Source organism: Oncorhynchus mykiss, chromosome 32, assembly GCF_013265735.2.
Source record: "Oncorhynchus mykiss isolate Arlee chromosome 32, USDA_OmykA_1.1, whole genome shotgun sequence".
Classification (NCBI taxonomy): Eukaryota; Metazoa; Chordata; class Actinopteri; order Salmoniformes; family Salmonidae; genus Oncorhynchus; species Oncorhynchus mykiss.
In genome coordinates this window covers 33,888,990-33,912,748 of record NC_050572.1, presented here as the reverse complement: position 1 = coordinate 33,912,748, position 23,759 = coordinate 33,888,990, and the positions used below count along the sequence as shown (strand labels likewise).

General features: G+C 43.1%; 1 protein-coding gene across 1 annotated transcript; it reads right to left on the bottom strand.

Moving 5' to 3' along the window:
- Positions 1-948: 948 nt before the first annotated feature.
- LOC110488370 (glycogen synthase kinase-3 beta) lies at positions 949-23,202 on the bottom strand. The gene is made up of 10 exons (XM_021560601.2): positions 22,776-23,202; positions 9,927-10,114; positions 9,352-9,435; positions 9,043-9,153; positions 8,686-8,816; positions 5,687-5,891; positions 5,364-5,459; positions 5,063-5,249; positions 4,678-4,749; positions 949-4,123 (listed from the first exon to the last, which is right to left on the bottom strand). The coding sequence occupies exons 1-10, from the start codon at positions 22,948-22,950 to the stop codon at positions 4,056-4,058; spliced, it is 1,317 nt and encodes a 438-aa protein (XP_021416276.1). The 5' UTR covers positions 22,951-23,202; the 3' UTR covers positions 949-4,055.
- Positions 23,203-23,759: the final 557 nt, after the last annotated feature.

Genomic DNA, 23,759 nt, shown 5'->3' with positions numbered 1-23,759 from the left:
ACCAACCAGCTGAGCAGCCAATTTCTGAACAATACAAATTTTCCATTCCTCATCGATCCAGGCGGCTCTAACAGTTCAGTTAGTTTAACAGGTGCATGTTTGTCAACAATTGACAAGAATACTTTTACAGACTCCGAGTACTGCATCTGGTTTCCCCTCCTTATACATCAGACCAACATAAATGTTTTACATCTTCAATAAAAGAGACCTATGATAGCTTATTAAATACCTTTAGGCCCCGCCTTTGGCATTCCTTGTTATTGCCACAATGTTATGGTCAATACAGCCAATGGGAACTGACATTGCTTTGGAGCGAAGCTATGCCGCATTAGTGAAGATATGATCAATACAAGTGGATGGCACAGATCCAACACTATTGGTTTACACTAGTTGGTTGAGAGATAACCTGGGTCATGTTACAGTCTCACATACACACAGTAAGAAGCTTCATCTTGAGTAGAACCAGTCAATGTTCAGGTCACCGAGAAAATACGTCCGTTAGATAAGGTCTCGGATGCTAACACCACACACATTCTCCAGATACTGACAGTTTGCGCTTGGTGGCCTATAGCAGCACCCTAAAAGAAGAGGCTTCAGATGAAGCAGGTGAACCTGCAATCACAGCACTTCTACTTCATTTGTCATGAGATCCTCTGAGCTTTACAAAAATATGTCTCCACATAAACATTTCTAGAATGTTATATCATCAAAATTGCTGTTTTGAGTCTCAATATGTTCTGTTAATTAACAGATAAGACTGAGTCATCTAATTATTCCTCAGAAAGCAATGTCCAACTGATCGCCCCATTCCCTCTAAAAGAAAGTCCCCTGGCATTACAATGGCACTCCATTTCACCACAGGCTTTCCCCATCATTTAAATAAATTTTGAATAATTAAAAAGTATATTAAAATGCAGAAAAATACCACGCACAAACCAGAAAGTCAGATTCGATTTTTCAGACCTATTTTACACTTTATTAAATGAGATCATTTCATACAGACAGTTTGGTTCTCTCCCTCCTTCACTCTCCTCCCTCATCCCAAAAACACACACCAGTTCTCCTGGCCAGGATGACGCAATTGAAACAGGATTGGAATGAAAAATGACTGATCCACGTCACAGAACAGTAAAAGTGACCTCACTTGGGTTGCTATACATACACATGTTGATACACACGCAACATGGTACTTATAGGATAAACACTAGTAGCCTGATACTGCTAAGATTTAGTTATGAAACCAGCAGCTAGGCAGGTACATAAAACACACACTTCCACACACGCTCACGGAAGCACACACAGAAGGGGAGGGGGGTTGGTACATGGCTCGTCGTACTGCAGTCACTGAATTTTGTCTATGGCTGCCATTTTAAAAGCAGCAGAGGTCAGAATTGTCCGTGATGGGCTCAGGCATTGTCAAGGGCGGGGGGCTGGCTGCATCAACCGACCTTGTCGCCATCATGGCCCTCAGGTTTACCCTTCACATTACACTGGGTAAAAAAAGGTATTATGGCTCCTCTGCACCCAACATGACACTTTCACACACTTGAAATCTTCTTTTAGGTACCCATTGTAATGAATGGGGGGCAAGTCATTGGCCGAATGGTTGTCTGGTAAACTCAAAACAGCCCACACTCAAATGTCCCTGTCATAGGTCAGTACATATGTGAAACTGGAAATTATTTAGTTGGAATCGTACCAGAGTGATTAAATCTTGATATGTCCAACCAAAACACCTTTTCCCCATTCAAAAAAGTAACTTGCTTTAAAATACCAATGTGTAGGTGCCAAGTACAGTACATTTGACATAATGCCCACAAAACAGTTAGGTGCCTCAACCTCTCCCTACATGAGAGAACACCAAGTGAGCAATAAATAAAGCAGCGAGATACAGTACAATCGTATGTTGATGGGGTGCACAACCAGAGAGATGGAGAGAGAGACAACAAATAGGGAGATCTTTTTTTTTTTTTTTTTTTTTTAGGGGGGTATTTACATCTTAAATCAGGACATCGAAAACAAATTGTATTTACAGACTTTTGAATGGAAATGAGACCAGTCAGTTACGGACGGCTTCAACAGGTAATGGAAAATAAACGCTAATACAAATAACGAGGAAAATGGAAAAAAAGTGGGTGATATTTACAGATGTGCAATAAGATGAGGGGGGGGGGGCATGGGTTAGGGAGAGAAGCAAATGGAATCCAAAACGATATGCTACATTTCAAGCAAATCAGTTGGGATTCTGGGCTAGGAAGCAGATGGCTTCAAAGAGATAAAGGGAGGGAAAATGAGTTATTTAAATCAATGTCAGCACATGAGGGTTGTTCATACAAGGGGGTGGCTGAGGTTGTACAATAGCATAACGCGCCTGCACTAGAAAGCATTCAAGTGGTCATTACTGAGAACTGAGCTAAACCTACAACACTGGCTTTTTAAAAACGGTGCAGTTTGAATTGGCGGGTACAATTCTTCACATGAACACACAAATACTCCGCTATTCCCCCACCCTTCAATTTCTCACTTATTCTCATGAACTCCCACAAGCACATAGCAAAGTACAAGCCTATAGGACTACTATGAACTAGCCATCTGCCCTTCTACACCAGTAACAGAGTATGTCTTCACACAGACCCACCTTGACTCCCATTTCAGATAATTTATTATAAGGAACTGGGATCATGGGTCTGTGTCAAAGTCCAAACTGGAGTTAACTACTCTATATAGTATATATTTATGTCCATATGGCTGAACCCCCATAGTTGATAATCCCTTCGTCCTCTACAATCTAGACGGGTGCCACACTGACAAAGATTATTTCTTAGATTCTTAAGTGTGCTGCGAAAAGTCCACTTTCTTCACTGCAAATTTGAAATTAACATCTCAAAACACAGCACGGGTTTGTTTATAGTTTCAGAAAGCTCCCTCTTTCAAATCAAGAGTTCTGAAGAGTTCATGCTATGAATGGATAACAAGCACCAAATATAATTGATGGTATGCCATTTATTGAAGCCAATAGGAAGGTGACAATTGACTACCACAGCAGTCTTAATCATCGATAGCACCTTGATCGTCTTCCCACGGACAGTAAAAGTAGGCTCAGTTTGGGATTGTCAGTGGGAGAGATGCTGCTACATAGATGTGAATCCTGGATCTCTCAAACTCCACCACCCTCTGTCAAATCTTTTCCTTTAGGTCCTCAACACACATGGGAAATTGCTAGCAAGTACGGCTACCAATTATAACTTGCACTCCCGTTTCAATGTAAAAACTCAGTGCCTTTTCCGAAGCAAATTAAAAAATAAATACATTTACAAGTAAAAGAAAAAAGCAGCTGTCATTTAATCTATTTTTAAATATAATTTAAAAGTATAAAACAAAACACAGCCTCTTCATCTCTCCATCTTGCAACCAACACCATTTTATCCCATTAGAATCATTTGGTCGCATCGTAGACTAACTGGGGAAACACCTCAATTGGCTTCTAGAGACAAACTCCTGTTCACTTTGTGTGTGGTGGTGGCAGGAACTCTTCATGAAGTTCTCAGTCAAATAAATAAAACAGAATAAAAAGAAAAAAATACCTTGATTTAAAAAAAGAAAAAAAGATTTTAAAAAGTATTATAGCGAGGACCTGTCCCACCTACTGGAGCTTTAAATGTCACCCCCAACAGCAGGGACATGAGTGTTATAAACAGCCGGAGAGAAAGAGGGCCAAAGGAGATGCAGCGAGGGAGTGGGATAACACTTAAGGTGTCAGTACATGAGAAAGTGTGTTTGTGTCTCCAACTCTTAGCCTGTAGTGCTGATCGAGTTTCAATTTCATGTAACAAAACTACCTTGTCAGCTAATGACCTCCTCTTCCGGCTATGAATGGTTTGTTCAATGTATGTACAGTACAAAAAAAGGTATGTTTGTAACCAATGGGGAAAAATAACAAGCAGCGAGGAAGAAAGAAGCAATACAATGTGTGTGTGTGTGTGTGTGTGTGTGTGTGTGTGTGTGTGTGTGTGTGTGTGTGTCGGGCTGGCAGACCGAGGGTTTGCAGGGACATTTCAGGTGCTGTTGTTTAGTGATCCGGGTACAGAGCCGTGCTGAGAAGAGCCGTCTAACCCAGAGCCATCTACAAAGGGATAGGGGAAAGAGGAAGGGAAGTGGCAGAGAGATAGTGTTAGGTATATTGAGAGGATATAATACATTGCTTTTGCTTGTCAGGAATATACTGGAAACATAAGCAATTACACAGCTAATTGTAGTAAGACCTCTAAAACTGATTAGAAAACCCGTCCCAGGTTTCCAGTTAGAGGACCTCCTTTAGACTACAAACATTCTCAATGCAGAAAGGTGCGGTTCTCAATGCAGAAAGGTGGGGTTCTCAATGCAGAAAGGGACCAACATGTGTCTCTCAGACTGGTGCCCCTTTGGCTGCTGTCTTCTACAGAAAGGTTACTTTGACCAGAAACATGACATTCTTTTTGCCATTTGTAAAAGCAGCATGCACCTTACTATCCATTTGGATGCAGCTTGGAGCTCCACCTAACCTAGAATGTCTGCAAGCCAATCACTGCTTCATAACACCAGGTGCAGATATGGGAATGTATGATTGACAGCTACTCTATCTACTGAAGTGAAATGCGTAGCCAATGCCTATGCTTGGAGACGGGGCGGGGCTCATACCAGAGGACGCAGTCTGTGCGCGGGCATGAGGAGGAATGAGGGTGGAGTTCAGCTGGGGCTGGATTGACAGTTCTGGAAGGAGAGACAAGAGATGGGAAATAGCATTCGTTTTATAAGACTGTGGTAAGACCAAGGTAATCACATTTCAAAATTAGGTCAAAGTCTTAAAACACATACTACAATACATATTGAAACAAATATATTCTAAACTTCATATTGTAGATATTCTGCACCTACTTTTAGGATATATGCATAGGTTACAAAACAAAGTTGGGGTCAGGTCCATTTACATTCTTGAATTGAAGTTTAAATTGATTCCCTGAATTTAAATCGAGTCAACCCCTTTCAGGTCACAGAAAGCCAGGGGTCAACGAGGTGTACTGACCGGTGGTGCTGAAGTTGAAGAGAAGGGGCAGCTCTCGGCCGCTAGGCAGCCGGGCGTTGGGCTGGCGCAACTCGTCGAAGAAGGAGTGAGCGCAGGCCTCCAGGGGCGAAAAGCGCGTGACCGGGGTGTATTCCAGCAGGCGCGAGCACAGGGCGACGGCCTCCGGAGGGGAGCGAGGCTTAAACACCTGTAAGGAGGTGGTACAAGGACACAGACAACATGAAAGAGTTGCATTCAAAATAAGACATTAGTTGAAAGCCAAAAATAGGATAATGTTTACACACACACAATAACCATTTACCTTAGTCCAGGGATGCGCTTTGATCTGGGGGAATTTGAACTCTGTGTAGTTGGGGTTCATTTCACGAATCTGTTCACGTGTTGGAGTTCCCAAAACCTGAGTAGCAGACATACAAGTATACAGTTAGTAGTGTACAATGGGTATCATTTGGTTTCTCTCCACAGCACTGATTATAATCCAACCCCCCCCCCCCCCCCCCCCCCCACACACACACACACACACACACACACACACACAATGCTAATATGTTATCAGAATGGCAGGTATTTTGTCCCTGTAGTGTAAACCATAAACAAAAACACACCCTTTTCCTATTTACTCACCTTGATGATCTCTACTAGCTGGTCCACTCCGCTGTCCCCGGGGAAGATGGGCTGTCCCAGCAGCAGTTCGGCCAGCACGCAGCCCGCCGACCAGATGTCGATGTTGGCCGTGTAGTCGGTGGCGCCGAAGATGAGCTCTGGGGCGCGGTAGTACCGCGAACAGATGTACGACACGTTGGGCTCCCCACGAATCAGCTGCTTAGCACTGCAGGCAGGGGTCAACCGCAGAGGTTAAAGGTTAGACCAGGGGTTCAAACTTTTTGGGCCCACGACCCCATTCTGATATCTGAAAACTTTTGTGACCCCAACAATTAAAATTGGGGCTATGGTAGTCAATTGCAAAACATTCAAACAGTATTTCTGATTGTATTCTCAACTCACCATCATATATATTTGTAATGTGGGGTTATGACAAATTGCAAAGGAGTCTGACAATTTCTCTTATCTCACCGGCACTAATGAGATGGGTGTGCTTGACGCATGTTGCGTCGGAGCGTCTCAAAGTCAGTGAATGCGTGTTCTGCAGCATTCGGTCACATGACAACTCAATCAGATGTATTGATTTCACTTACTGGCATGTCAACTGAGCCAGGATCACAGTCAAATGGATTTCGCTGATTCGGACACTAGTCTGTAGATTTTTTGGGGGTATTTCCCCTGCATGCCTGCGTTCAGTTTGTTCTTTTTCAAAAAAAAGTGTCTGTTACATAGGTAAGGAGACAACTTTTCTTACACAGAAAGTCAGTCTGTATTTACATCCATTGCGAATGACAACAGTTCCCCTCGCAACTCCAAAAAAAAAAAAAAAAAAAACAATCCAACACTCCCCCTCGATAACCACCAAGCCTCAAAGTGAAATAGAACAGTCATGCTCTGATCCCGTATCTCCATGTAGTTTACAATTGAAGTTACCTGCTGAATATCTCCAGGTTCTGCGCTCAGCTTTTTTGCCGCCAGTTGCTCTCGTGTATCCATTATTGCTCAGTGGATGTGATGGGGGTGGGGTCACCTTGGGGTCGTTATAGGGGCTGCACCAAATGTTTGATGTATTATAATAATTGATTATGTTTAATTAATAGAAGGGGAAGGGGTATAAGACCCCTCCCCCACTACAGAGTCCTGGACCACAGATTAGCAATACATAGATTCATTATAATGTTTAATATTGTTCCACAGTTCCTTTCTAGTCTCGGCTTCTTATAAGAAACGGTCTGAGAGATGTGAGTTATTGCAGTCAAAACAGGGTGTCTGTGAGAAAGCGCCTCAAGGCTAAAAGAGATTCATAGACACAGAACCCTGCAGGGGAGTGAAAGAGATGAGACTAGTCAGACATACCACTATAAAGAAACTTGGAGAGTGGAAGATTACTGCGGAGCGCTTAGAAAACACTGGAACTATTGTCTCTCCTGCAAGTTTGTATAACTGTATATGCATGAGCTTGGTCTCATGAGTAGAAGGTGTTGACGTAGGCAGTTAACATCACTAGGGGTTGACTGCAAGCGTATTAAAGCAACTTGGACCCTTCCCTATTTTGCAGAACTTTACTCGGAAACATGCGTGCTATGTTGCCATGGTCAACTCCTGTCTGCAATTGCATTAAAAAAATTTTGATTGATTTACTTAAAGATATTGTCTGATTTCACCAATAAGCAAATGATTGACAAGGAACATACCTCAACCTGTGTATCATACAATGCGTCCATATGGCAGAGGGAGATATTCATAACTAGAGTGCAGAGGCCTGCCCGCTGTCCTGTGATAGATGGAGCCCCATCTGTGGAAAAGCCCACCTTCGATCCCATGGAATTGGTTGTGTCAGTATAGCCACGCAGCACACTGAACAGCCCCTGTGCCGTTTCATGCTCAAAACAACATGTCCTCGTGAAAAGCATCCCCCTACATGTAGCGAACGAAGGTCAATGCATCTCGGCCCTCACAGCTAACGTCCATTTGGAGAGCACAAGGTAGGGAATTTCCTCAGTTTCCTCTTGATTGCTAGCTATTGCATCAATTCTTAGTTTCACAGAGTTATCTGACAAAGGTATTGATGGAAGTTTGTGCCTCCCCACACATCGTTTTCACCATATTAATTGCGGCCGGTAATATCTCCTTTCACCATGGGAGTGGTTCAAGTGTAACGATCAAGTGCGGCCTTTTCCCCACAATTTAAGGGAGCTCTGGTAGAATTTTTACTTATAGATTTGAATAATTTTATTTTGATTTTTAAGGTTGATATATATATATATATATATATACACACACACACACATCTCATCTTTGTCTCTCAATCTTTGTGGTTAACCAGAGTATTCTAAAATAAATCTAGTTGAAGCTAATACAGTCTCCTAAGCTGAGTCTAGGTTATGCCAAGACCGTGTTCTTACAATACTCCCATCTCTAACCACTGCACCAGTTGTTACTGGTAAGAAAAGCATTAGATGCTTAGCAAGTAGAGCCATGCAGGCCTAACCATGTGGTATGGGAATATACACGGCTCTTTGGTGCCTCCTTGAGACCACCTGACCACACTACCCTTTGGTGTTTAGCGGAAACTAAGGTATACAGCACGAGATAAACCAATAAACGAGGGGTGGGTCTCCCACGTCTCAGTGTAGTTCTATTTTTTTTTATACCGAAGTTAATATCTCAGTGAGATTTCTACTTATTGATTTACAATTAAGAAGCGCAGTGTATACTTTTTTTTTTATAGAAAACAGCCCTGCATCTGTCTGCATAGTAATAGAACTGGATGTACTATGGGGAAAATACACATGAAAAGGGTGTGAGTAGGTAACTGTAACTAAGGACAACTGGATCAGTGTTGCATAGCCCCATTCAAGGGAGGGCATAGATCAATTTCACATTCTGTCTGGTTGAGCCCATTTATTCAACCAGAACACATAAGACCCAAGTGTACTTCAATACTAGGTACCTGTCAGTCATATTGGATCAATAGCATGTTAACACACTGTGTGGAGGGAAATATCTGACCAGCTTACCTCCCAAAGTCACAGAGCTTTAGGATGGCCGTTTCAGGGTCCACCAACAGGTTCTGGGGTTTGATGTCTCGGTGGCAGACACCCTGGGAATGGATATAGGCCAGGCTGCGAAACAGCTGGTACATGTACACCTGAGAAGAGACAAAATGTCCGAACAGAGACCAATTAGAACTATAAACAAATCAATAAGAGGGAGTCATTATGTGTCAATGCCAAGCCTGCCCGGAAGAGTAAACAAAAAAGAAGATTGATAATTGAATGACTTATACTGGACAAAGTCCAATGAACAGACGCTGCGGCAAGCAAAAGGTGGGACAATGAAAGAGAGCAAGTGAAAAAGAAGGCGAGAGAGTTTACCTTGACGTAAATGATCGGAATGATGCTTTTGGCCTTGTTGAAATGCCGGGCCACCCTGTACACGGTCTCCGGGACAAAGTCCAGCACCAGGTTGAGATACACCTCATCCTTCTGTATAGGGGGAAGAGAACTGAAAATCACTATATGACTACACTAAATCATAACTCCATACGTCCTCAGATTATTCTTGTACAATGAAAAAGCACTTTACAAATGTAACAAACTTTGTAGTGGGAAAAATGACTCATTTGAAGAGGAAACAGACAGTTCAGGTGCTCAGTGTGCCAAAAACAATGGATGGCAACCTACCTTTTCACCACTAGAGTAGAAGAAGTAGCGTAGCCTCACGATATTGCAGTGGTCCAACTTTCGCATGATCTGTAGCTCTCGGTTCTACATAGGAACATTTAACAAAAGAATAGTGGGAAACGTCAAGGGTTTCTGATTGACCTGTAAGCACATTGATCTTTAGTACGCTCGTGATATGCGTTTGTTCAAGTACATTTCTGTTACCTAAAAAAAGAAACGTAGGCTACAATACCAATTTTCTCCCACAAACTAATATGTAAATGTTCCTTGTAAAATTACAAAGCAGTGTCCCTGTATTCAGACAAACAAGTAGCTACTCATAACATTAGTGGGAATTTACAAGACCAATCCAAAAATGGACATTCATATCACTATTATGTTAAACAAATTAGTGATAACAAATGTAAGTGATAACAATTTTAGACAGCAAAAACCCCCAAAGAAAACTCAGCATTACGGTCCATTAAAAAACAGCTTTCTATAAATGATTATGTGCTATAGCTTGGGGGGAAAAAAACAAATATGACTCTGGGTGACACGAAGCCTGTATGTCTTCAAGAGAATGGCCTCCATACCTTGAACCTCTTATCCTGCAGCACCTTCTTAATGGCCACCATCTCCTGGCTGTCGATGAGGCGCGCCTGGTACACCACACCGAAGGAGCCATTCCCGATCACCTTGATGTCCGTGTAGGACACCTCCTGTGGACGGTCGGGACCCTGCCCAGATGTGGCCACCACTGTAGTCACCTTCCCACTGTCCCCTGGGAAACAACGGTAAGTTGTGTTAACGACATCGTTGTCTTTTCAGATTTGAAATGGAGGTGATCAGTGTTGTGTTCATTAGGTATGAAACTGAAAACGGGAATGTATGCCTATTATCTGAACATTAAGAAAATAGGTTTTACTATGGTGTGTCAATGAACAAGGACATTGATGTTAATATAGCTCATTCTGGAAGTATTCAGACCCCTTGACTTTTTCCACATTGTTACATTATATAGCCTTGTTCTGAAATTTATTAAATAAATGTATCCTCACACACAAAAGCAAAAACAGGTTTTTAGAAAATGTGGGCAAATTTATAAAACCCCCCAAAAAAAACTTTACATAAGTATTCAGATCCTTTGCAATGAGACTTGAAATGGAGTTCAGATTCATCTTGTTTCCATTGATCATCCATGAGATGTTTCTACAACTTGATTGAAGTCCACCTGTGGTAAATTCAATTGATTGGACATGATTTGGAAAGGCACACACACACCTGTCTATAGAGGGTCCCACAGTTGACAGTGCATATCAGAGCAAAAACCAAGCCATGAGGTCGAAGGAATTGTCCATAGAGCTCCGAGACAAGATTGTGTCGAGGCACAGATCTGGGGAAGGGTACCAAAAAATGTATGCAGCATTGAAGGTCCCCAAGAACACAGTGGCCTCCATCACTCTTAAATGGAAGAAGTTTGTAACCACCAAGACTCTTCCTAGAGCTGGCCACCCGACCAAACTGAGCAATCGGGGGAGAAAGGCCTTGGTCAGGGAGGTGACCAAAAACCCAATGGTCACTGACAGAGCTCCAGAGTTCCTCTGTGGAGATGGGAGAACCTTCCAGAAGGACAACCATCTCTGCAGCACTCCGCCAATCAGGCATTTATGGAAGCGTGTCCAGATGGAAGCCACTCCTCAGTAAAAAGGCACATGACAGCCCGCTTGGAGTTGCCAAAAGTCAACTAAAGGACTAAGACCATGAGAAACAAGATTCTCTGGTCTGATGAAACCAAGATTGAACTCTTTGGCCTGAATGCCAAAAGTAATGCCTGGAGGAAACCTGGCACCATCCATACGGTGAAGCATGTTGGTGGCAGCATCAAGCTGTGGGGGATGTTTTTCAGCAGCAGGGACTGGGAAACTTGTCAGGATCGAGGGAAAGATGAACAGAGCAAAGTACATTAGAGCTCCTTGATGAAAACCTGCTCCAGAGTGCCCGGGACCTCAGACTTGAGCAAAGGTTCACCTTCCAACAGAACAACGACGCTACACACACAGCCAAGACAAGACAGGAGTGGCTTCAGGGCAAGTCTCTGAATGTCCTTGAGTGGCCCAACCAGAGCCCAAACTTGAACCCGAACAAACATCTCTGGAGAGACCTGACAATAACTGCGCAGCGACACACCCCATCCAACCTGACATTGCTTGAGAGGATCTGCAGAGAAGGTCACCAAATACAGGTGTGCCAATTTTGTATCGTCATACCCAAAAAGACAAGGCTGTAATCGCTGCCAAAAGGTGCGTCAAAGCACAAAGTAAAGGGTCTGAATACTTATGTAAATGTGATATTTCCGTTTTTTTATTTAAATATGCAAGAACTTCTGCTAGCCTGTTTTTGCTTCGTCATTATCGGGGTATTGTGTGTAGATTGATGGGGGGGCTATTTAATCCATTTTAGAATAAGGCCATAACAAAATGTGGAAAAAGTTAAGGGGTCCGAATACTTTTTTAAATAAAATGCAAACATTTATAAAAACAGTTTTGCTTTGTCATTATGGGGTATTGTGTGTTTGATGAGAATTATACTTGAATATGTTTTAGAATAAGGCTTTAACGTAACATAATGTGCAAGTCAAGGGGTCTGAATACTTTGAATGCACTGTATATGGTTCATTCCTACAGTTACTGCATCAGGAACTGTGATGGTCTTTTGAATGAATGTATGGCTAACATTAGTGAACCTAGTTTAACAATGTGACGTAAACAAGGGCTCAAGTTATAATAGGCCTTTACATTTCCAAAACAGGCAGCAGGCAGAGAAAATAATTGCTCAGCATAGGAAATAGCCCTACAGGGTCATGTTAAGGAGAAAATGTTTTAAACTGAGTGAAATAGTATCTAGACCTGTCCAATAAGATTGTTTGGCGTTGCAAAAATTGTTGCGCCAATGTCCTACTGAACAGAATCCAGGGCTCGAGTTATTAACTACCTCGTGGTTGTTTAACCACTATAGTAACTACCTCGTGGTTGTTTAACCACTATAGTAACCGCCTGCCTTGTCGGAAGATGAGAAAAATACATGCTTTACTGTCAAATTCTGAGGCTATTTGTGCTCCTTTGAACATCTTTTGACCTAAGGAACACAAGACTTGCGATTACTCAATAGGCCCATCCTCGAGCTCATCCATTACACTTGAACGCAAACAAGTGTTTGGTGGCCTGGATCAGAGAGTTCTCTGAGGCAGCCTCTAATTTTTGCGGAATTTGGGGAAAACAAAGTAGCCTATCTATTCTGGCCCAAGTTAACACACAGTCAAAAATGGTTGATCAAAGCGGAAATGCCGCGGTATCTGCATTGAATAGCAATCGAGTGGAGGGCATACATTTCCTGATTCTACTTTGTTCATGTTTATTTGCCACTAGTCTGAATCTGTGCCTAACAGTAGGCAGTTCAAAATTGCGCAGATTGAAAATGTGCCAGCCTGAATGCGCGTGATGCGCTGTTCCAAATTGTCAAAGTAGGGGTTTTATTAGGGTTTAAGGTCATGAAAAGTCATGGAGGTTTGTTTCATCAGTTTTATGTAATTAATGAAGGCACACATACATATTATCAATCACTTAATCTACATAATCAGCAATCATCGGAATGACCCATAATTGTGTGTGTGCGCCAGTGGGCTGTTGCCAGAGGAGAGAGAGCGTGACATTTCAGTAGCAGGTATAAAATAACTAGACAGCGAATTCAAAACTTGTCGCATTTCTCGCTAGTTAACTATAGCTAAACTAAGCATTAATTGTCGTTGTCCTCTTCCCACTGGCAACGTTGGAATGCTGAGATTCTCCTCTATTAAACAGCAGCCATGTAATTGCAACAACTTTCAAAATATTCTAATGACAAATAACTTGCTGTGCATAGATCTCGCGTGATACATTCATATTTTAGCCTTATATAAAACATGTCTAGTTAGATACCTTGCTTTGAAGTAGCCTACCTTATCCATTTGACCCCTGATTCATTGAATGAGGGAATACTTTTCTAAAGACAAAAAGTATTTGGTTGTAATGTTGCAATATTTTATATCAAGGGTGGCAAACATCCTCCTTTTTGTTCACTTTGTAGCCTAAACAACAGCTCAACAGGACCTTGATAAGCAGACCTGGGTGTTTCAGGGCCAGAACAAAAGCCAAGCCTACACACCCAGGAGCTCTCCAAATGGAGGTGTGACTGACAGTGCAGTTCTACTTTGTGGGGGTTAAGTGCCTTGATCAAGGGCCCAACGGCAGGAGATGGTAGGCCTACATAGGATCAGGCACCTTTGTGTCAAAGCTTGCTTTTTCCATGTAGGCTATAATAATAGTCATGACAATTTGGTTAAGTCATGGAGAGAAATGGTAAATGTTTTTGAACCCTTAACAGTAAATCAGGAAGTCTACAGCATAACGTTATTTGTGAACATAGTCTAATGGACAGACTAGGAAAATGACCGCTCCTGCACTTCTTTCATCAAGTCAAGCACTGAGTTAGAAGTTACTATAAGACAAAGACACAGCATTTCTCTCATGTGGCAAAAACTCAACAGTGGGCGCTCGCCACTAGGCACAATACACAGGTTGGCTATGCTACACTCTTAAAGTAGCCAAAACGATTTTTGAAGGGTCCTTTTAATAACCTAATACGATTACCAAACATGTTCCAACGCCTTAAATTGCAAAAACTTCAATAGGTAAATATTTTAAAACGTGTATTTTTCCATATACAGATAAGGTGTCTGTTTGAATAAAATCAACTTTGTAGGCTACGGAGCTTGTCTGACACTAAACACCGTCATTAAAAATTAAGACAAATTACTAAAGAGGGAGTCAGACATCAATATAGCCTAACAAGATGGGGGGGGGGGGGGACTAGACTTACACTCTTGCTCCCACTGCCGCTAGCAGATTCTGCCAATCTGCCGTTACACTCCTGAAGTTGCCGGTAATAGGCTACGCCAGCAGCGGTCGGCAACCGTTTCCATTTGGAGTGCCAAGTTATCATTCCATTTCTACTGATCTCCGTACCCGTTATGATTTTCATATGCACATTGTCATGGAACAGTTGCATTTAATTTATAATAAAGTCTTCATATCTCAAAACCAATGTCATGTGGTTAAATCTAAATGATCTAAAAAGTAACTTCTATTCCTATTGCCAATGTAAAAAAAAAATGGCTAACTAAAGCCAACAAATAAAAACATTGCAGCCTGCAGGTAGAATTGGCTACACATGGCCTGTCTGCAAGGAACTTGAAACATTGTATAACTTGGCCCAAAGCTCATGCTAGCAAACTTGCAACATTGTATAAAATATTATGGGCCCTCAGTTTCCCAGGTGCCAGTGAGCTCAGGACAGACACAGCTGTAAGCTATTTGCCCAAGGGATAAGAAGTAATCAGGTAGGCCTATTATCTTTTTTTTTCCTGAAAGGGAGAGAGCTGGAACGATGTTTCAAACAGGCTACGTTGAGGAGCTATTGTCATTCTGAAATGGAAGTAAAAACAGATTTTGTTTGTTTGAGGCAAATAATAAATTACTTTGAGAAGCTCCACAGTGATGGTGAGTTAAGACAATCAGAAATAGTATCAGATCTCCAAATGGGTACATTTACAGGCCTCCATTTGTGCACAGGTCAGGTAGCCTAGGACTACTTCTATGCGTAATCAGGTGCGTGTTCTTACTCAAGACTGACAGGAGCGCTTCAAACAAAAGACAAGGAATAAATTGACAACTCGTAAATGGAATAAAATAACTTCTCACAAGTGTAGCCTAGGTTGTGCGCTCTGCAAACAACGTGTCCACTCTTATGACAACGGTAACTAACAATATATTGAATGCATTAACAGAAATTCCAGTAACCAAACAAACATTGCAGATTAGAAATTATGGGAATTAAATGGTAGGCTAAATGTACTACTGGTGTGCCTCTGCAATGGATTAGTCCACTGAGACAGGAGTGAATCAGACAGGTGTCTCGTGTGCCATACATTTTTTGCATACATTTTCCACTGCTCGACAAAAAAAAAATCTTGGGTCGACTAACTGCCTGTTGACCAAACAATCGACTAAATGGGGTCAGCCCTACCTACCACTCAAGATATTATCAGTGTTGCGACAAATGGCTTCTGGCTATGAAGCGCCAGTTGCCCTCAGATTCAGGACTTGCAGTGCCCACTTCAAACATTCAGATGTGTATAAAAACTGTTCAATACCTCTGGGATGCTAATCGAAGACACATAACCTGAAGTCAGATGCAGTACACTCCATCTTCGACTATTCGGGTTACAGTGTTGGAAACCAATATTCGGGTTACAGTGTTGGCAACCAATATGAGAAGGGTGCAAATTGCAGCATGCAAATCGGGGCGTTCCTGCATGTGGGCATTCTTCCATCTGCAGGAACCCCTCTAAACTTCTATTGGTCTATTTTTAAGCTAGGACAGGCGCGAATTGGGGCGCTCCAGTACAGTAGGTAGCGTTAATGCACTAACGGATGCCAGCCACCGATAAACCCCACAGAAGAATGGGGGGCAACAACGGTAACTAGCCGTGCACCGGTAAGCAATGTCCTACGTCTGCGCCTGTCGGGGACTGTTTTCCCGCAGTTCTGTTAACGGCGGCGAGGGCGGGGGGAATCAATGGGATAGAATGGCGCCGGAGGGGATGACCAGGCCCAAATTTCAGACATTTGTATGAAGAGGAGACGCCTTTACAGAAGTCGAAGCGCCAGATGCCTGGAGAGACAGCGTCGGTGAGTGGACAATCCGCCTTTACCCTCCGTTCTACTAGCGAAAGTGAAATCACTGGATAATAAACTGGATGAGCTCCGTTCGAGACCATCCTATCAATGGGATATTAAAAACGAATATTCTGTTTCACAGAGTCGTGGCTGAACAAGGACATTCCGTGCACCGGCAAGACAGAACAGCATCCTCCGGTAAAGATCGGGGTGTGGTGGGTCTGTCAACAGCTGGTGCGATCTCTAATATTAGGGAAGTCTCTAGGTTTTGCTCGCTTAACCTGCCTCATGATATGCTGTAGACCACATTATTTATCAACAGAGTTTATCAATATTCTTTGTAGTTGTCTACTTACCACCACAAACTGATGCTGGCACTAAGACCACACTCAACGAGCTGTATAAGGCCATAAGCAAACAAGAAAATGGTCAACCAGAGGCGGCACTGCTGAATGAGGTAAAATGTAAATCCGTTTTATCAAATTCCTACAAGCATGTCACGTGCGCAAAAAAATACAGTACTGTCTCATCGCTGCAAATCCCGTACAGACTCGGGAGAGGCGAAGGTCGAGAGCCATGCGTCCTCCGAAACACAACCCAACCAAGACGCACTGCTTCTTGACACAATGCCCACTTAACCGGGAATCCAGCCACACCAATGTGTCAGAGGAAACAGTACACCTGGCAACCGTGTCAGCGTGCAAGCACCCGGCCTGCCACAGGGGTCACTAGAGCGCAATCGACAAGGACATCAATGCCGGCCAAACACTCCCCTAACCCGGCAACGCTGGGCCAATTGTGCGCCGCCCTATGGGTCTCACGGTCGTGGCTGGCTGCGACAGATCCTGGACTCGACCCAGGATCTCTAGTGGCACAGCAGGCAACTGCAATGCAATGCCTTAGACCACTGCTCCACTTGGGAGGCCAGCTTAATTTATAAGTGTATCGACGAGGTTGTCTCCAGTGACCGGACGCACATATCCCAACCAGAAGCCATGGATTACAGGCAACATCTGCACTGAGCTAAAGGTTAGAGCTGATGCTTTCAAGGAGCGGGACACTAATTCTGACGTTTTAAGAAATCCTGCAACATCCACAGACAAACCATCAAACAGGCAAAGCGTCAATACAGCACAGCTCCGCCGCTTGTCGGATGTGGCAGGTCTTGCCACAGGTCTTGCAAACTAAATATCACGAATTACACAAGGGGAAACCCAGCCACGAGCTGCCCAGTGACACAAGCCTACCAGATGAGCTAAATGCCTTCTATTCTCATTTCGATGCACGCGACACCATGAATGAGAGCACCAGCTGTTCCTGGATGACTGTGTGATCATTCTCCATAGCAGATGGATAGCAGAAGACCTTTAAAACAGGTTAACATTCACAAGGCCGAGGGCCAGACGGATTACCAGGATGCATACTCAGAGCATGTACTGACCAGCTGGCAAGTGTCTTGACTGACACTTTTAACCTAGCCCCGACCCAGTCTGTAATACCCACATATTTCAAGCAGACCACCATAGTCTGTGCCCAAGAACGACAAGGTAACCAGCCTAAATGCCTACCGCCCCATAGCATTCACATCAGTAGCCATGAAATGCTTTCACCTTCATCCCAGAAACCATGGACCAATGGTCCATGACAATCTTTATGCACTCCACCCTGCCCTTTCCCACCTGGACAAAAGGAACAACTGTGTGAGAAAGCTGTTTATTGACTACAGCTCAGCATTCAACACCATAGTGCCCTCCAAGCTAATTACTAAGTTAACCCTATCACTGAACACCTCCCTCTGTAACTGGATCCTGGACTTCCTGACGGGCCACCCCCAGGTAGTGAGGGTAGGCAACAACACATCCGACCCCCTCATTTTATTAGAAATGTTTGCGCTGACTCTCTTGCACAGGGTTGATGTAAACTCACTGGACTCTAACCACACGCACACTACAATGACCCACCATAACACACATATTCCTTCACATACTCTGCTGCTACTCTTTATTATCTATGCATGGACACTTTACCTCTACATATTACCTCGACTAACCCGTACGTACCACTGCACATTGATTCTGTACTGTATATAGTCTCGTTATTGTGTTACTATTTTTTCCCTTTAGTTTATTCCGCCAATTGTACTTTACCACATTTTTATGCTTAGGGGGGGTAGGAGATGCCCACATGGACTAACACCCCGAACTGCTGGCTGCAATTGCACACCAGAGGCCAATACAGCAACGAGCACCTCTGTTCGATGTGGGAAGAGAGCGTGAAGACGTGCTAGCCAGTTAGTGGAAAGAGAGGTAAGGTCCACAGCCCACCTGTAGCTAGATTACAGAAAGATTATAGCTAAATAACTGATGCTGTTTTCATGCTCACATTCATTTCAAATCTAGTTATCAAACAGAAAGAGAAAGATTTGCTCTCTCATAGCAGCTAGCTCGCGGCAGTATTATTAGCTGGATCGATGCTCGTCACTGCAATTCTATAGCCCAGCTGTCCATATAGCGCACACTATTCAACAACAACAGACTGCCACGGTGGAGGATGAATTGCACTAACAAAGTGTCTTGTTTACACTGAAAACTCCTGCTGCAATGTAGTAGGATTTCAAAGTCTAGATCAATCAGCCCAGAATTGATTTCACTACTGAACCTTCCAAATATGCCATTTCATTTCACCAAAATGCTTTGACCTCAAGATTCATAATTCTCACCATGTAATTGTTTTGTACATTAGAAGCTACTAAGCCCCAGCTAGGCTATAGCCTACACTATTGCAGCTAACCCCACATTTCTTATCTTCCCTCTCAACTGCCTGAGGGGGCCCTCTACCTGACTGTATGAGGCCACCCCCTCCCACCTTGCTTGGAGCCTGTCCTTTGTCCTGCCCTTCTGCCACCTTATTTCAAATGTGTTCAGAAGTTATTCTGTACAATGACCATCTTTGATCGTTTTTCTCCATTGATGTGATTATAACCCATTAGCTACCCCCCCAAGTGGTGACCTGGGATAACCTCACCCTTGAGACCACACCTAAGAGTTGAATTATTTTCCATAACTTACACACCGATCAAGGCTCTACGCTGAAACATGTGTTTTCTGTGGTCTACACATAATAAAGACCTTTATACTTAAAAAAAAAAAAACAAGACTGGACCTTGGATTCCTCAAACCATCCAACACTCGTGTTGGCCTGTGCCATGTCATGTGCTTGTTTGACAAGACAATACTATCACGTGATAAGATTTCAGTGTTCCACAAATAAACAATGTTTACTTAGTTGCATTTTCTATCAGTTATCACAATACTCTAATCAACTAGAGTAACAGGAGTAAATATACTCTAGTTTAAGGTAGGTTTCAACATGGCTATTTACCTAATTAAACACACTTTGCTGCTGACAGACGGTATTAGAGACATCTAAACTCTAAGGGGAAATATGGTGTGCTTCCTAAGAAATGTACAGGCGAAAATACAATAAACAGTGACATGGAACGCAACTTACTGTTCAATAACGCACACGAAAGGAACCACTCATTTATCAGTCAGGAGTGCCAATAACTTATGTCACGTTCAAAACAACTGGGAACTCTGAAATCGCCGACTTCCAAGCATTAAAAACAACTGGGAACTCGAGGGGGGGAAAAGAAAAAAGAAGCTCCGACTTGGAAAAATAGTTTTGAACGGTCATCCAACTCAGAATTCTAAGTCGGAAACTCAGGCATCTTTCTGACCTGAAGAACACTGATGTCATGCCTTCACCTTATTCCCTTCCCCAAGTTCCCAGTCGTCTTCAAAGCACCATTAGTTCTTTACAATAACTATGAACCGGTTCTGGCCTGAGTAGAAGGTACTCACGTGTGCACTGTGTGGGAGAGAGGCCACACATACAATGAGAACAGCTTGAGAGAGGCAGCCTTTCATACACACTCTATAGGGAACAAAATGGTGGTGGTGGAATAAATTAAACCACAAGACATTTATCATCGATAAATGAGACAAGCAATTGTTATTGTTATTCATTACAGTTTACTACAGTAAAGAAAATGTAATGTAGGCTGCATGAGCACATCAAATGTTTCTTTCCATTTGGGCTCCCAAGTGGTGCAGCAATCTTGGAATGGATGCAAGGTAGCCGACTAATAAATAGGCATTGAAAGTAGGTTGCATCGAAATCTGTAAAATGTCAAACGCACCAGTAACCAGCAGTTACCTCCATGACCAAGGCTCCCCCGATCGCTCAGTTTGGCCGGGTGGCCAGCGCTAAGTCTTCGTGGATCCAAACTTCTTGCATTTAAGAATGATGAAGGCCACTGTGTTCTTGGGGATCTTCAATGCTGCAGAAATGTTTTGGTTACCCTTCTCCAGTTACGTGCCTCGACACAATCCTGTCTCAGAGCTCTACAGACAATTCCTTCGACCTCATGGCTTGATTTTTGCTCTGACATGCAATGTCAAAGGTGGAACCTTATATCGACAGGTGTGCACCTTTCCAAATCCTGTCCAAACAATCAAGTTATAGAAACATGTCAAGGCATCAACAGGATGCACCTGGGCTCAATTTGAAGTCTCATAGCAGAGGGTCTGAATGCTTTATTTTTTATTTTTTTAATTTTACCCCTTTTTCTCCCCAATTTCGTAGTATCCAATTGTTGTAGTAGCTACTATCTTGTCTCATCGCTACAACTCCCGTACGGGCTCGGGAGAGACGAAGGTTGAAAGTCATGCATCCTCCGATACACAACACAACACAACCGCTGCTTCTTTAACACAGCGCACATCCAACCCGGAAGCCAGCACCAATGCGCCGGAGGAAACACCGTGCACCTGGCCACCTTGGCTAGCGTACACTGCGCCCAGCCCGCCACAGGAGTCGCTGGTGCGCGATGAGACAAGGACACCCCTACCGACCAAGCCCTCCCTAACCCGGGCGACGCTAGGCCAATTGTGCGTCGCCCCACGGTCGCGGCCGGTTACGACAGAGCCTGGGCGCGAACCCAGGACTCTGATGACACAGCTGGCGCTGCAGTACAGCGCCCTTAACCACTGCGCCACCCGGGAGGCCCAAGGGTCTGAATTCTTAATAATAAGGTATTTCTGTTTAATTTTTAATTAATTTGCAAATTTCTAAAGACCTGTTTTTGCTTTGTTATTATGTGGTATTGTGTGTTGATTGATGAGGATGTGGAAAAAGTGAAACGGTCTGAATACTTTCTGAATGCACTGTATGAGAACAAGATAAAGATGAGCTGAACCGCTAAAACAATAACACTATCTGGCCTAAAATTAACTCACTGCAAATCATTCAAAACAACACTGTTGGCTACTTCGAAGCAACATTATAACTCAAGAAGATCTAAATGTATGTCACCAGTAAAACCTGAAAATCACCATTCACGATTGACAGTGAGAAATGTGAAGGGGACCACAAAAATGTGTTTTGTGAAGTAGGGATAAAAGTAACACGAGCAGAACGTGATCTGCACATACACAGAAGCTTCGGGACTTTTAGTCATATGGGAAAAAGGTCCGGGAAAAGTCGGCCAACATAATATACTCTACATGACTAACATGGATCATCATGGTGGATAAAGCCATCCAATTCGCATTACAAGGGAGAAATTGTAACCATGTTCTATGAAACAAAAACATTTGCAAACTATGCATGGAAGTTGTTGATGTGCTATGTGAGCAAGTATTTCAGCTTGTCATCTACTAGTCTACTTTGAGAATGATTAGCTAGCTAACATTAAAACAGCTGGCTCGGTTACATGTTTCGTCACTTTATATTAAGTTCTGTATCACCTGTTAATTAACGGCCAATGTATAGAGAGAGGGCTCTTTCAAGACTGGTTACTTGTCTGGGCTACTGGATAGATAAGTATCCACTATTGACTTAATTTGAACAATAGATAAGGGTGCTCTTAACATAAATCTGTGTTGGAAACGCAAAGCTAGTTATCTGGCTACAAGTAGCTTAGTCAACCGTTATGAACAAATAATTAGGCTACCTAGCGTATAGTACCAACTGACAGCTAACGCTAGCCTGTAGTTTGTTGTGCCAGTTCAAGAAACTATTTCTCTTTACCTATCGCTAACTCGTTTGCTTGTTAACATGTACAAACGGTGTGTAACTAACGTTAGCATAGCTACAGTAGCTAGATAGCTTACTAGCGAAACTAGATCGAATCCCCTTTTTAAACTAGCTAGTAACTAGTCAACTAAAACCTATATTAGACGCTAGCTAGCTATCTGCTTTAGATACTGGTTACAAGTTAGCTAGCATGTCTTAGCACACGTAGTTAAGGTTGTTTGCGTTGCTTATGCTTTCTTTATATATTTAGCTAACTAGCTAGTTACGGTACCTCGATGTCATTAACTAGCTAACATAACTAACACAGACAGCTGCCGAGTTAAGAAAGCTAAATAAGGTTAGCTAACTAACGCGAATGTCTTGATTTTTGGCGTTGGTTAACCAGTTAACTAGTTTGCTAACTGACACGTTAGCCGTTTAGCTACTGAAGGCTGGCTAGCTAGCTAACTTGCTTTTTCAAACTAACGTGCAGAACTGCCCACACTAGCTACAGCATTGGACACTGGACTGCAATGCGTGTCTTTTAATCATCGAAGACAATATTTTTCATAAAATACATAATAAACTTACTGGACAGCTTTAAATTCGAGCATCCAGACGAACTGCTCCCCGAGGCCTGCGGGACCCCGGTCTTTCCCGTGCTGCTCCCCACGGCAGCGGCTGATCCAGTGGATGCTGCAGTGGCTCCGGGAACACCTTGTGGCTCAGCAAACGAGCTAGTTCTGGGCCGCCCGCTGCCGCTCATATCTCTGTGCAAGGGTAGCGGGCGGGGGGCTAGGGATTCACTATTTATAGCCAAGTGAGTTTAAATGTTGCCTGTTTTGACTGCAAATGCAATAATCATTGAAAGACAGACAGAATTGACACCGTTCAGATGAGTCGTCCCTTGCACTGCCTGTCTGAGCTCGTAGATCGTATAAAACTGACGGATTACATTTCCTCCTGGGAAATGAAGTTCGACGTGGCTGCTGCTTCCCGTGTCTTTGAAAATACCTATAGAACTACACTACTAAAATAACGTTGCGTTTCACCAGAGGTGGCGCTCCGTCTGGGATTTCTACCGTGACTGTAATAATGATGTGTAAACAAAAGGGAGAACAGACATGAAAACTACAAATCCAATAATGTTTTAGATTAGAGGAGAGAAAGAGTAAGAATTCCACATAAAGATAATGGCGAGTGCAATCTGGAATCCTTGGGACGTCCGCACCCTAAACCCTGACCCAAACCCATAACCTAAACTTAACCATTTTACATTTTAATGGGGTTAAGGTTAGGGTTTCAATGGGGTAGGGACATCCAAAGGGTTCGGTATAGCACACACCTACAAATAATCCTTCATCTTTCTTTCAAGCCCCTTCACATGCCTCTGGTGGCCTCACAGCAGTTGTCTCCCACTTCTGACACCATTATAGCAAATCCAGGGCGGTTCCTGACCGGGCCTCGAACCCGGGTGTCTGGTTCCCAAGGAATGCACACAATTCACAACAATGTTGTCAGAGGTGGCAAGTGACTCAAATGTAGTGCCTGGTGTCAATTAATGGATGATGTAAA